The 13,517-nt window shown below is 41.0% G+C and overlaps 2 protein-coding genes and 1 pseudogene across 2 annotated transcripts in view; all 3 read right to left on the reverse strand.

Annotated features, from left to right (window-relative positions):
• LOC131993301 (clathrin heavy chain linker domain-containing protein 1-like) overlaps window positions 1–13,517 on the reverse strand; it is a 41,416-nt gene that overhangs the window by 4,043 nt on the left and 23,856 nt on the right. The window lies entirely within an intron of this gene.
• Window positions 1,567–4,549, reverse strand: LOC131993306 (nuclear factor 7, brain-like). The gene has a single exon (XM_059359152.1). The coding sequence runs from the start codon at window positions 4,330–4,332 to the stop codon at window positions 2,941–2,943; it is 1,392 nt and encodes a 463-aa protein (XP_059215135.1). The 5' UTR covers window positions 4,333–4,549; the 3' UTR covers window positions 1,567–2,940.
• LOC131993307 (zinc-binding protein A33-like) lies at window positions 8,821–10,387 on the reverse strand (annotated as a pseudogene).

Genomic DNA, 13,517 nt, shown 5'->3' on the forward strand with positions numbered 1-13,517 from the left:
AACCCATTGAAGCCTGGAAAGCAGATAGCAGTGTCGTTTTGTAGTATTTGTATAAGCTCTCAAATACTTTTTGAATATCATTTCTATCTGCTACAGAGGCTGAAAAATCTATTATTTAGTAGGAAGAGTTGACACTTCTGTTGAATTTACAGAAAAACTTCAGGTTTTAGGGGCTGATTTTAAAATCGCCCAGAGGTTTTACAGGCGTTTTAGGCGTTAATGTAAGAATGAAAGTTTTAAGCTGCCAAAACTAAAACCAAAATAGTTCAGGAACTAATAATGCGGGGCATTAAGTAACGTAATATTCTAAAGCATTAAGAATATTTATTTATATTTTCATCATTATTTCTGACCTTTTCAATTGCAACCAGTGTGACGAGTGAAGTCAATGCAGAAAAGTCTTTAACTCTATGGAGTCTTTGGGCTATTTCGACCATTTTTTAATCCTTTTCATCCTGCCTGTATACAGCACTTCATTTAAAAAAAAAAAAATGCCATGTTGGTATATTTTTTTCAGCACAACCTCACCTATATGACCTAATAATTATTTTTTCATCCTGACTTACTGGATCAACAGTTTTAACCCAAAAGAAACAAAGAAAAAACGAAGATAAAATGTGATTTTGAATCGGTTTTTATTTTTTAACTCCCTTTTTTTAGTCATTTTGTGTCTTTTTTTGTCATCTTGTGTCTTTTCTTGGTCATTTTGTGTCTTTTTTAGTCATTTTGTGTCTTTTTAGTCCTTTAGTCCAACATAAAATGTGATTTTGAATCTTTTTTTTTAACTTTCAGAACACTATCATGCTCAATGAAGAATTTTAAATGTTGCACATGTGAACAAATGTTGCAAATCTAACATATAAGAGGGTTCCATCCAGTTCTATCATTTGATACTAAATCTATTTGAGCTTGTCTCCAGTTTTACTTGGTATATCATCATCAAACTGAAACTGGCCTCATGGAGTTTACAGCCAGAACTTTAGAGGTAAATTTACAGTAGGGCTCCACGCTGCTTTGTTTTCTAGTCTGATGGAGGCAACAAGTCTGGATTATTTGGAGCTTTTATTTTGGAGACTCTAGAGGGTTAACCTGCATTCCTTCTAATGTCCAGCAGGGGGACATCCTAGTCAATAGGAAGATCATCCTACTTCTGACCTGATTTATCACCTCAGTAAACATATCAATAATGGGTTTATGGTCTCAATCATTAGTTTCAAGTCTTCTTCAATACAACATGATGTTCACCATTAAATCATATATTAATATTTTCCACTTACACTGAGTTAAAGAGTTTAACCAACATCAGTCCTGATCAGAAACTACCAACAGATGCAACACAAAGAAACAAATGTTATTCCGTCTTTAGATCACCAGTTTGTATCATAATCAGCAGTTTTTACTGTTTTTCCTTTATCTGCTTTGGAAACACAAATCTTTTCAATGAAAATGAGAAAAAAAGAAATCCCTCATACACATTTCAGATTAAGATTTATCCTTTATTAAATTCAACCTCTGCATTTAACCCAAATCCTTTTTTGTTATGGTTTTACACACAAGTGAACACACCATGCAAGGAGCAGTGGGCTGCACATTAACTGCTCATACAGATCAATACATAAAATTATAGATAAATGTTACTATGATGATAAAACCACACATATATATTAAAACAATCACAACGATTTACATTGATTGACAGGTAAAATATAAATATACAATATAATAATATAACTAACGATTGCTTTAATGTTGCTAAATATTATAATATTGCTTTGACCATCCAGTGTGTTAAAGCTGAAGTGTTTAAATATGTTATTTTCCAAAACCCTGAAAAATTCAGATTAATATGATAGAAAACAGAAAGAACAGTATGAAATATTTTAGAGGCTGAAAACAGCATTTTCTGTATTTTTGTATTAAAAAACATTTAATTAACAATGAATCAATTATCAAAGTGGAAGCCATTTTATTTTACTTTGGATCGACTAAAAGTTTATTGACAAACTGCTGCAGCTCTACCAGGGTAAACAAAGGAATAAAACTTATAATCAAATCTACTTTCCAGTCTGTCTTGAAGAGCCTTTTCAGCTTCTTCTCCAAAAACGTATGTTGTCTGTATTATTGTTTTTATTCAGCTGACTCCTGTACCATAATAATATTGTAATATTAAAAAATTAGAGAAAAAAGCGGCTTATTATCTGACATTATAAAGTTATATATTTACGCCACACAAAAATCTGATTTTTTTCTTTTTTAGTTTTATAAAATGGTATAATTCAGAAAATTGTAAAAGAAAAAAAGGTCCTTCCCAGTTTCTCAAAGTCCAAGCTGATGTCTTTAAATGTTTGTCCAAAGACATTCAGATTAATTTATTAAACAAAGCAGGAAAAGTCCATATTAGCACGAAGAATAGCTTTATATACAAAAATAATACAACCATACTACTATATTACAAAAAAACGAAGTTGATCAAATATATTTTCTAGGCCTGTCTGTCCTTAGATTATTTAGCCGGCCGCTGGACCATCTATGGCATATTTGGGCAATTGTTGGATATAAGAAAAAGAAAAAGTTGGGGCAATAATAATAAAATCTAAAAAACCTCAAAGTTTAAAGTGATACATTCACAAAGAACTCACAAACTGAAGAGCAAAAATCTTATATAGCATTTCTGACAGTTTTATGTTTACAAGAAGGAAAAGACTCAAAAAATTGTATGATTTTCTTTTCACCTAACCTCATCACACTACAGATGTCTCTGCTGGACTTTTATTATTCCTGCAGGGGATGGCATATTTTATACTTTTTAATTTACTGATTCCTGCTGAAAATATCTGACTGCCGAACAGAGATCAATACAGTTTGATCTTATTTCATCGAAATGTACTCCTACACGTATACATCTAGAGAAAAAGATGGACAGATTAAAACTGAAGACTATCAGACCTGTTGTGTAGTCACACGGAGCTTCAGTGGTAATATCTTCAGTTGGACTTTATCCCCAATGCTAATGTATGGAAACAGTCTCTCAGTGAAAGTGTGTGTGAAGGTGTGTATGTGTGTGTTAGTATCAGTATCAGAGAACGACAGCGTTCCTCTGTTCCAGTCCAGATTCACTCTGATCCTCTGGAGCTTCTTCTGCACACTGAGAACAGTCGGTGGACCTGGTGCTGACCGCACAGAGTATTTACCTTCACGGAACCCCATTCTCCAGAATCCAGACTGTGGAGCTTCTTTCCTCGGGGCAGATTCTGCTAACACACCCAGTGACCAGAATTTACTGTCTCCAACCTGGACGTCCCAGCTGTGAGTCCCTGAGTTAAAGCCCTCAGAGCCCAGAACAGAGCAGCGCCCACCAATCCTCTCTGGATTATCAGGAAGCTGCTGTTCCTCTCCCTGTTTCACTCTGGTCAGACCTGGAGACAGGAAGAGTTTTGGATCGGTAGCGTTTGGGTCCAGAACAACAGGACAGTAGGAGACCATGTTCTTCATCTTGTTCCAGATGTTGAAGGTCAGGTTGCCCAGGTGTTTGGCCTGGTCTATCAGAGCTCCTGAGGGCAGCTGTGGATCCTCCAGCAGGGGGCGCTGCTGGACTCTTTCCACTGCAGCCTTGTAGTTTTGCAGGAATGAGACGTGTTCAGCTCTCAGCTGGTCTTCTGTGGCTCCGACTGTGTCTGAAAGAGCTGCTATCTCTCTGCTCAGAGCCTCCATCTTCTCCTTCATCATCTGACTCTTCTGCTCCTCTTCCTCCCTCAGTGCAGCCATCTTGGCCTCCTCTTCCTCTTCTAGAAACTGGTGAAGCTTCTTAAACCTCTCCTTAATCTGCGTCTCTGTGCGTCGGGCCTGGACCTGAATGTGTTCTGCTGTCTGATCAAACTTCACTTTAACTTCTTTAAAAACCTCTAACTTCTTCTTTAAAGGCTCCAGAGTTTCCTGAAGTTCCTTCTTGTGTTGTTGTGCAAATTCATCGATGGGTCTGAATCTGTGGTTGGTGTGTTGTTCTGAGTCTCTGCAGACAACACACACTGGCTGCTGATGGTCCAGACAGAAGAGTTTGAGTTTCTCAGAGTGCAGACTGCAGAAACCCTCTGAAGCTCTCTGATCTCTCTCCAGTAAGAAGGCTTCACACAGGTTCTTTAACGCCAGGTTTGAAGGTGGTTTTTGCTTGGAGGATGTTGTCTTACAAACTGGACAGTCCTGTGCTTGTTTATCTCTCCACCACCTCTGCAGACAGTCTCTACAGAAGCTGTGGCTACATGTCAAAATGACAGGATCTCTGTAGATGTCATGACAAACCGGACAGCTGAGATCGTCCTCTGATCTGGAAGCCATTTTGTCTCTGAGTGAAGCTGAACACAGCAGACGATGTGTTAAAACAGGAAGTCAGAAAGTTGCCTCAGACACTCTGAGTCTTTGACAGTTTTTCAGTCAGCAGCAGGTTGCAGTTAAAGTATTTCACTACTTTAGTATTTCTTCTTGAATATTTTAAAGTCAGTTAAAGTTATAGATTTGTAAAGAAGGTAAATCTTACCGTCTGTCTGTCGGAGCGTCTCTACTCGCTGAGAGCTGAACAGCAACTAACTCGTTTTTCCGGTTAACTAATTTGTATATTTTTAAGGAGTGGTGCTCTGTCAGGCAACAGGTGTGTTTGTTTTAAAGGGCACTGATGATGAATACTCCACAGGGCTACGAGGGTTGAAGTCAGAACATTTTGATTCAAATAAAATAAAAAATAAAAAATCTAAATTCAAAATCCCCGTTTATTTATCCCCGAGGGGAAATTCAGTGAGTCTGTTAGCTCTGTTAGAATGAGACAGCCTGATGGCTGTAGGAGCAAATCTCTTTTGGATCTCTCCGTCCTGCAACGGAGAGAGAGGAGCCGTCCACTGCTGTTTTTTTGGTCCATAAAGGTTTTGTGTAGGGATGGACCCTACAAGATGGACTCGAGCATCTCTCCACATCTCCTCCAGTGTGTCCAACCGATCCAACCACAGAACCAGCTCTTTAGACCAGTCTGTCCAGCCGCCTTGCATCTCTGTGTCTGATGCTGCCTCCCCAGCAAACTGCAGCATAAAACAACACACTTGCCACCAAAGACTGATAAAAAATCTGCAGCATCTTACTACAGATGTCCAGAGATCTGAGCTTCCTGCGGAAATCTATTATCATTTCCTGAGTCTTTGAGGTATTCAGTAGGAGATAGTTCTTGTGACTCCAGTCACTGAAGGCTTTTGTCAGACCCCTAAATTCAGATTACTGTCCATTCCTAATACACGCCACAATAGCAGTGTCGTCCGAGTACTTCTAGATGTGGCAGGACTCAGAGTTGTATTTGAAGTCCGCTGTGTACAATGTGAACAGGAATGGAGCCAGAACAGTCCCTTGTGGAGCCCCTGTGCTGCTCATTAATGTTCCAGAAACACAGTTCCCCAACCTGACATACTGTGGCCTTCCTGTCAGGTAATCTGTGATCCAGGAGATGAAGGAAAGATCCACTCCCATCTCTGTGAGCTTGTCTTTGAGTATGTTGAATGTGCTTGAAAAATCAAAGAACATGATTCTCACATAAGCACCAGTTTCCTCCAGATGCACATGGGCACGGTGAAGCACGTAGAGGACAGCATTGTTCACTCCGATGTGTTGTTTGTATGCAAACTGCAGGGGGTCGAGTTTGTCTTTGACTTCAACTCTCAGTAGGCGTAGAATCAGCCGCTCCAAGGTCTTCATGATGTGAGAAGTGAGGACTACTGGTCTGTAGTCATTAAGTTCAGCTGTAACCCAACTATAGACTGAGGTTGAAGAAGGAGAGGTTGGCACAGTTGGGCAGCACAGTCCTTGAGCAGCCTTGGACACACACCATCTGGGCCAGCAGCCTTCCCAGAGCAAAGTCTCCCCAGTTCCAACCTCACCCCCATCTCTGTGACAGACCAGGGTGGAGGCTCAGGTGTAAGAGAGGGGATGGATGCTGCTTCTGAGATGCACACATGTTGAAGAGGAGGAGGTGGAGGAGGAGGAGAAGCAGCATTGGAATTGGGTGAGGCCGCTGTATTGAATCTGTTGAAGAACTGGTTGAGTTCATCAGCTCTTTCTACATGACCCGCCACTGGCTGTATTTTCTTGTTGTTGTTACCAGAGATGGTGATGATTTCTCTCCACATTTCACGGATGTTGCTGTTCTGTAAATTTCTCTCCAGTTTCTTCTTGTATTCCACCTTTGCCAATTTTAGTCTCTTCTTCAACTTATATTGTACTTGTTGGAGCCGTGCTTTGTCACCATCTCTTAAAGCTGCCTTCTTCTCATTGAGGATTGCTTTAGAATCACTAGTAATCCAAGGTTATTGTTATTGTGGAAACAGGTTTTGTAACAAGTCTCCAGAAGAACTAAGTTGTGATCTGACCTTCCAAGTGGTGGTAAGGCAGTAGCTCTGTAAGCTTGTTTGACATTAGCATACAGCAGATCAAGGGTTTTATTTTCTCTGGTGGGACAATCAACACACTGTGCAAATCCAGTAAGGTGGAAGGAGAGGGAAACACGATTGAAGTCTCCACATATTATCAAGTATGCCTGAGGATGTTTAGTTTGAATCTTAGCAACAAGGTCATGTAGAACTTCACATGGAACTTCAGCAGTTGCCTAGTGTGGAATGTACACAAGTATTGTTATGATATGGCTGAATTCTCTTGGTACATAATATGGTCTCATACTAACTGCCAATAATTCAATGTCTGGACAGCACATCTTCTCCTTGACAGTAACATGTGCAGGACTACACCATCTCTAGTTCACAAATAAGCCAAGCCCCCTCCTTTTTTCTTGCCACTAGCTTTTAGCATCTCTGTCTGATCGTATAAGAGTGAAACCAGGTAGATCCACATTGGAGTCTAAGGGCGCTTTCACACCTATCTCATTTGGTCTGGACTTTAGGAGTTTTCAGTTTGATCTGAACCTAAATTCCAGGTGTGAAACGTGCCGAGGACCATGGTCTGCACCAAAGGACCAAAGTTTGGTCCGACCAAAAGAGGTGGTCTCGGTCCGAACCAAATGAACCATGTCCGAACCTTTTGCAGTGTGAAAACAACTTTTTTTTATAGTTTGGACCTTCCTATCAATGACAGGAAGTTTTTTGCAATAACTTGCATGATTGCGAGCAGTTTTCTCCTCCTCTCCTGTTGTCGGCGATACAGTTTTCACATTAATGAGGAGGCTCATCTTGTGAATACCAAGCACTCTTACGTATTGCTCATTAAGCTGGTGCTGCTGGTAGCAAAAGACCAGCAAAAGTATTACCACAGGTAAAAGGTGGCTCGCTGGATTCATTTTGTGTGAACACGTTAAGGAAGTAACACTGACGTCAGATGCCGGCCAGCCTAACAACGCAGCATAACCAAATCAAAATGAGCCGCGGAAGTACACAGGGAAATGACGTGTCCAGTAGAATTGTCTTGTGAAGTCCGTTATTCCTTTTGCAGTGTGAAACCAAAACCAACAGGACCACATGTATACAATGTAACAGAAGACGGACCTTGGTTCGGACTTTCAGGTGTGAAAACGCCCTAAGATGTTTTGATTCAACCACGTTTACGTAAGACACAAGAGACGACACTCACGGTATACTTCCTGAGTCTTCACCAATATCTCCAGTTCATCAGTCTTGTTGGGCAGAGAGTTGACATTCCCCATGATGACTGAGCCTTCACATTAGCACCAGCCCGAAAACCACTAAAACACCTCTTCAACTCAGCTGGAATAGGGTAATGGTGTCCTCCAGACTTGCACTGTTTCAATGAAAAAAGCTCTTTTCTTGAATAAACTCTTCTCTCCACAGAAGTATCCATCAAGAATATGATACAAATGCATAAAAAATGCTACCAAACTATGCTGCTCCTCCATGAAGCACATTCCGGAATAGGCAGCAATTCGAAGCAATTGAGGCCCTTAAAAGGACACAAAAGTCTGCGTCATAAATCATATTAAAATATTGCCCTTCAATGAGTTAAATCATTAAACCAACATCAGTCCTGATCAAAAACTACCAACAGATGCAAAGAAACCAAAATCTATAAATCTGCTTAGAAATGATGGAGAAAATAGAGAAAGGTTGACAAATTAAAACAACTGAAGGCAAAAAACTGAGCTCAAGTTTTTATTTTATTTTGGGGCTGTAAATATGAACACAAGTAAATAAAGAAGATATATTATGATTTTCTCTATGATTGCTGTGAATTATTCTGTCTTTAGATCACCATTTTGTATCATAATCACCAGTTTCCCTTTATCTGCTTTGGAAACACAAATCTCTTCAATAAAAAAGAAAGGGAAAAAAAGCCCTCAGACAGATCAATTCATAAAATTATAAATGTTACAATGATGATAAAACCCCACATATATATTAAAACAATCACAAAGATATACATTGATTGTCAGGTAAAATATCAATAATCTCAGATCATCATCCATATAAAAGGCTGTAACTAATGATTGCTTCAATGTCGATTAACCTGCATATTATTATTTTAGGTAACTTATCAATGGTTGGGTGTATAAAACGTCAGAAATTACTGAAAAGGAATTAAATCCTGTTTGTTAATGCTGACGTCTTTAAATGTTTTGTTTTGTACAAAACCCAAAGAAATTCAGATTAATATGATAGAAAACAAAGAAGGAATAGTTTGAAATAATTGAGAGGCTGAAAATTGAATTTTCTACCATTTAAAAAAAGAAAAAAAAAACCTTTAACAATAATGCGATCATCAAAATGTTTGGCAATTATTCCATGTTCAATAGACTAAAAATTGTAATATAAAAACATTTTTTCAAAAACTCAAAATTTCTGACATTAAAGTCATAGATTTACAGGAAAAAGCTGAATACCAAATAAGTTTACTGTGGTAAATTAACAAGAAAAAGATGGATATTATGTAGGATTAATGTGGTAAATTTACATGAAAAATGTATACGTCTAGAGAAAAAGATGAACACATTAAAACCGAAGAGTCTATCAGACCTGTTTAGTCACACAGAGTTTCAGTGGTAATATCTTCAGAGGGACTTTATCACCATTACATATGAAAGGAAACAGTCTCTCAGTGAAAGTGTGTGTGAAGGTGTGTATGTGTGTGTTAGTATCAGGATCAGAGAACGACAGCGTTGCTCTGTTCCAGTCCAGATTCACTCTGATCCTCTGGAGCTTCTGCACGTTGAGAGCAGTGGCTGGACCTGGTGCTGACCGCACAGAGTATTTACCTTCATAGAACCCCATTCTCCAGAATCCAGACTGTGGGAGTCCTCTTCCCGGGGCAGACTCTGCTAACACACCCAGATGCCAGAGTGTACTGTCTCCAACCTGGACGTCCCAGCTGTGAGTCCCTGAGTTAAAGCCCTCAGAGCCCAGAACAGAGCAGCGCCCATCAAACCTCTCTGGATTATCAGGAAGCTGCTGTCTCTCTCCTCGTCTCACTCTGGTCAGATCTTCAGACAGGATGAGTCCTTGATAAGCAGTGTTTGGGTCCAGAATCAGAGGACTGTAGGAGACCATGTCCTTCATCTTGTTCCAGATGTTGAAGGTCAGGTTGCCCAGGTGTTTGGCCTCGTCTATCAGAGCTCCTGAGGGCAGCTGTGGATCCTCCAGCAGGAGGCGCTGCTGGACTCTTTCCACTGCAGCCTTGTAGTTTTGCAGGAATGAGACGTGTTCAGCTCTCAGCTCGTCCTCTGTGGCTCTGACTGTGTCTGAAAGAGCTGCTATCTCTCTGCTCAGAGCCTCCATCTTCTCCTTCATCATCTGACTCTTCTGCTCCTCTTCCTCCCTCAGTGCAGCCATCCTGGCCTCCTCTTCCTCTTCTAGAAACTGGTGGAGCTTCTTAAACTGCTCCTTAATCTGCGTTTCTGTGCGTCGGGCCTGGACCTGAATGTGTTCTGCTGTTTGATCAAACTTCACTTTAACTTTTTTAAAAACCTTTAACTTCTCCTTTAAAGGCTCCAGAGTTTCCTGAAGTTCCTTCTTGTGTTGTTGTGCAAATTCATCGATGGGTCTGAATTTGTGGTTGGTGTGTTTTTCTGAGTCTCTGCAGACGACACACACTGGCTGCTGATGGTCCTGACAGAAGAGTTTGAGTTTCTCAGAGTGCAGACTGCAGAGAGCCTCTGAAGCTCTCTGATCTCTCTCTCCAGTAAGAAGGCTTCACACAGGTTCTTTAACGCCAGGTTTGAAGGTGGTTTTTGCTTGGAGGATGTTGTCTTACAAACTGGACACTCCTGTGCTGGTTTCTCTCTCCACCACTTCTGCAGACAGTCTCTACAGAAGCTGTGGCTACATGTCAGAATGACAGGATCTCTGTAGATGTCTTGACAGACCGGACAGCTGAGATCGCCCTCTGATCTAGAAGCCATTTTGTCTTAGAGTGAAGCTGAGCACAGCATTAAAGTTAAAACAGGAAGTCAGAAAGTTGCCTCAGACACTCTGAGTCACTTTTTCAGTCAGCAGCAGGTTGCAGTTAAAGTATTTCACTACTTCAGCACTTCTTGCATCTTTTTTTCCCTCAGTTAAAGTCACAGATTTGTAAAGAAGGTAAATCTTATCGTCTGTCTGTCGGAGCGTCTCTACTCGCTGAGAGCTGAAAAGCAACTGACTGGTTTTTCTGGTTGACTCATTTGAATAATTATAAGGAGCGGTGCTCTGTCAGGCAACAGGTGTGTTTGTTTTAAAGGGCACTGATGATGAATACTCCACAGAGACATTAAAGTCGTACATTTACTGGAAAAAGCTGGATACTATCTAAGTTTAATGTGGTAAATTTACAGGAAAAAAATGGATATTATCTAAGTTTAATGTGATAAATTTAAAGTGAAAGGCTGGATATTATCCATGTTTAATGTGGTGAGTTTAAAGCGAAAGGCTGGATATTATCTGAGTTTAATGTGGTAAATTTAAAGTGAAAGGCAGGATATTATCTAAGTTTAATGTGGTGAATTTAAAGCGAATGTTGGATATTATCTAAGTTTATTGTGGTAAATTTACAGGAAAAAACTGTATATTATCTAAGTTCAATGTGGTAAATTTACAGGAAAAAGCTGAATATTATGTAGGTTTAATGTGGTAAATTTACAGGAAAAAGCTGGATAAAAAGCTGGATACTATGTAAGTTTAATGTGGTAAATTTAAAGCGAAAGGCTGGATATTATGGAAGTTTAATGTGGTAAATTTATAGAACTTTTTTTTTTCTAAGTAGTGGCTTTTTTCTTTATCATTTCTGTTAATATTCCTTTTAATTTGATAATAAAAAATTTGATTCATATAGCATGTTTAAAAGGTACTCAAAGTTGTAACATAACACATTGAAACAAATACAAAATATGGAAAACGAAAACAGAGATGAGAGTTTTTGAGTTCAGGTTTGGCGGTGGGAGTCAAGTCCTGAAAGCAATCTTGAAAAGATTTTGAGTTGATTTTTGAAGGCGTGGAGTGAGTCTGAATTGCTGATGTGAGTAGGGAGGGAGTTCCAGAGGGTTGGGGCAGCAGTGGAAAAGGCTCTGACCCCATTGGTGCGGTGCTTGGTCCTGGTGATGGGGGTCAGAAGACTGGCATCGGAAGATCTGAGGTTGCGGGTGGGGGAGTGACGTTGGAGGAGGTCTGTAAGGTACAGTGGGGGGAGCAAGGTTATTGAGGGCTTTGTAGGTGATGAGCAGGATCTTGAAGTGGACTGGGTGCTGGATAGGGAGCCAGAGAAGGTGCTGAAGGATGGGTGTAATGTGTTCTCTGGAGCAGGAGTGGGTGAGCAAACAGGCAGCTGGGTTCTGGACATATTGTAGTTTTGAAGGTTGGTGGAGGGGAGGCCGTAGAGAATGCTGTTGCAATAGTCCAGTCTGGAGGTTATGAAAGCATGAATTAGTGTTTCGGCAGCGGAGGAGGAGAGGATTGGACGAAGGCGTGCAATGTTGCAGAGGTGGAAGAAGGATGTTTTGGAGATGTTCTTGAAGGAGAGAGTTGGATCCAGGGTGATGCCGAGGTTTTGGACAGAGGGGGAGGGAGCAACTGTGTGTCCATCGATGTTAAGTGAGAAGTCCTGGGAAGAGGGGGGATTTGGGGCGAATGATAATGATTTCTGATTTGTAGCAGTTGAGTTTGAGGAAGTTGCTGTTCATCCAGGTTTTGATGTCAGTAAGGCAGTTAGTGATGGTGAACAGAATGGCGGGAGTGATATTTTTTCTGCTGAAAATATCTGACTGCCGAACAGAGAGCAATGAGATTTCATCTTATATTATTGAAATTTACTCCAACACATTTACATCTAGAGCAAAAGATGAACACATTAAATTAGAAGACTATCAGACCTGTTTAGTCACGAAGAGCTTCAGTGGTAATATCTTCAGTGGGACTTCATCCCCATTGCATATGAATGGAAACAGTCTCTCAGTGAAAGTCTGTGTGAAGATGTATATGTGTGTGTCAGTATCAGGATCAGATAACGACAGCTTTCCTCTGTTCCAGTCCAGATTCACTCTGATCCTCTGGAGCTTCTTCTGCACGTTGAGAGCAGTCGGTGAACCTGGTAGTGACCGCACAGAGTATTTACCTTCATAGAACCCTATCCCCCAGAATCCAGACTGTGGGAGTCCTCTTCTTGGGACAGACTCTGCTAACACACCCAGTGACCAGCGTGTACTGTCTCCAACCTGGACGTCCCAGCTGTGAGTCCCTGAGTTAAAGCCCTCAGAGCCCAGAACAGAGCAGTAATTATCAAACCTCTCTGGATTATCAGGAAGCTGCTGTTCCTCTCCCTGTTTCACTCTGCTCAGATCTTCAGACAGGATGAGTTTTGGATCAGCAGTGTTTGGGTCCAGGATGACAGGACAGTAGGAGACCATGTCCTTCATCTTGTTCCAGATGTTGAAGGCCAGGTTGCCCAGGTGTTTGGCCTGGTCTATCAGAGCTCCTGAGGGCAGCTCAGGATCCTCCAGCAGGAGGCGCTGCTGGACTCTTTCCACTGCAGCCTTGTAGTTTTGCAGGAATGAGACGTGTTCAGCTCTCAGCTCGTCTTCTGTGGCTCTGACTGTGTCTGAAAGAGCTGCTATCTCTCTGCTCAGAGCCTCCATCTTCTCCTTCACCATCTGACTCTTCTGCTCCTCTTCCTCCCTCAGTGCAGCCATCCTGTCCTCCTCTTCCTCTTCTAGAAACTGGTGGAGCTTCTTAAACTGCTCCTTAATCTGCGTCTCTGTGCGTCGAGCCTGGAACTGAATGTGTTCTGTTGTTGGAGCAAACTTCACTTTAACTTCTTTACAAACCTTTAACTTCTTCTTTAAGAGCTCCAGAGTTTCCTGAAGTTCCTTCTTGTGTTGCTGTGCAGCTTCAGCAATGGGTCTGAATCTGTGGTTGGAGTGTTTTTCTGAGTCTCTGCAGACGACACACACTGGCTGCTGATGGTCCAGACAGAAGAGTTTGAGTTTCTCAGAGTGCAGACTGCAGAGAGCCTCTGAAGCTCTCTGATCTCTCTCCAGGAAGAAGGCTTCACACAGGTTCTTT

The sequence above is a fragment of the Centropristis striata genome, chromosome 20 (assembly GCF_030273125.1).
Source record: "Centropristis striata isolate RG_2023a ecotype Rhode Island chromosome 20, C.striata_1.0, whole genome shotgun sequence".
Classification (NCBI taxonomy): domain Eukaryota; kingdom Metazoa; phylum Chordata; class Actinopteri; order Perciformes; family Serranidae; genus Centropristis; species Centropristis striata.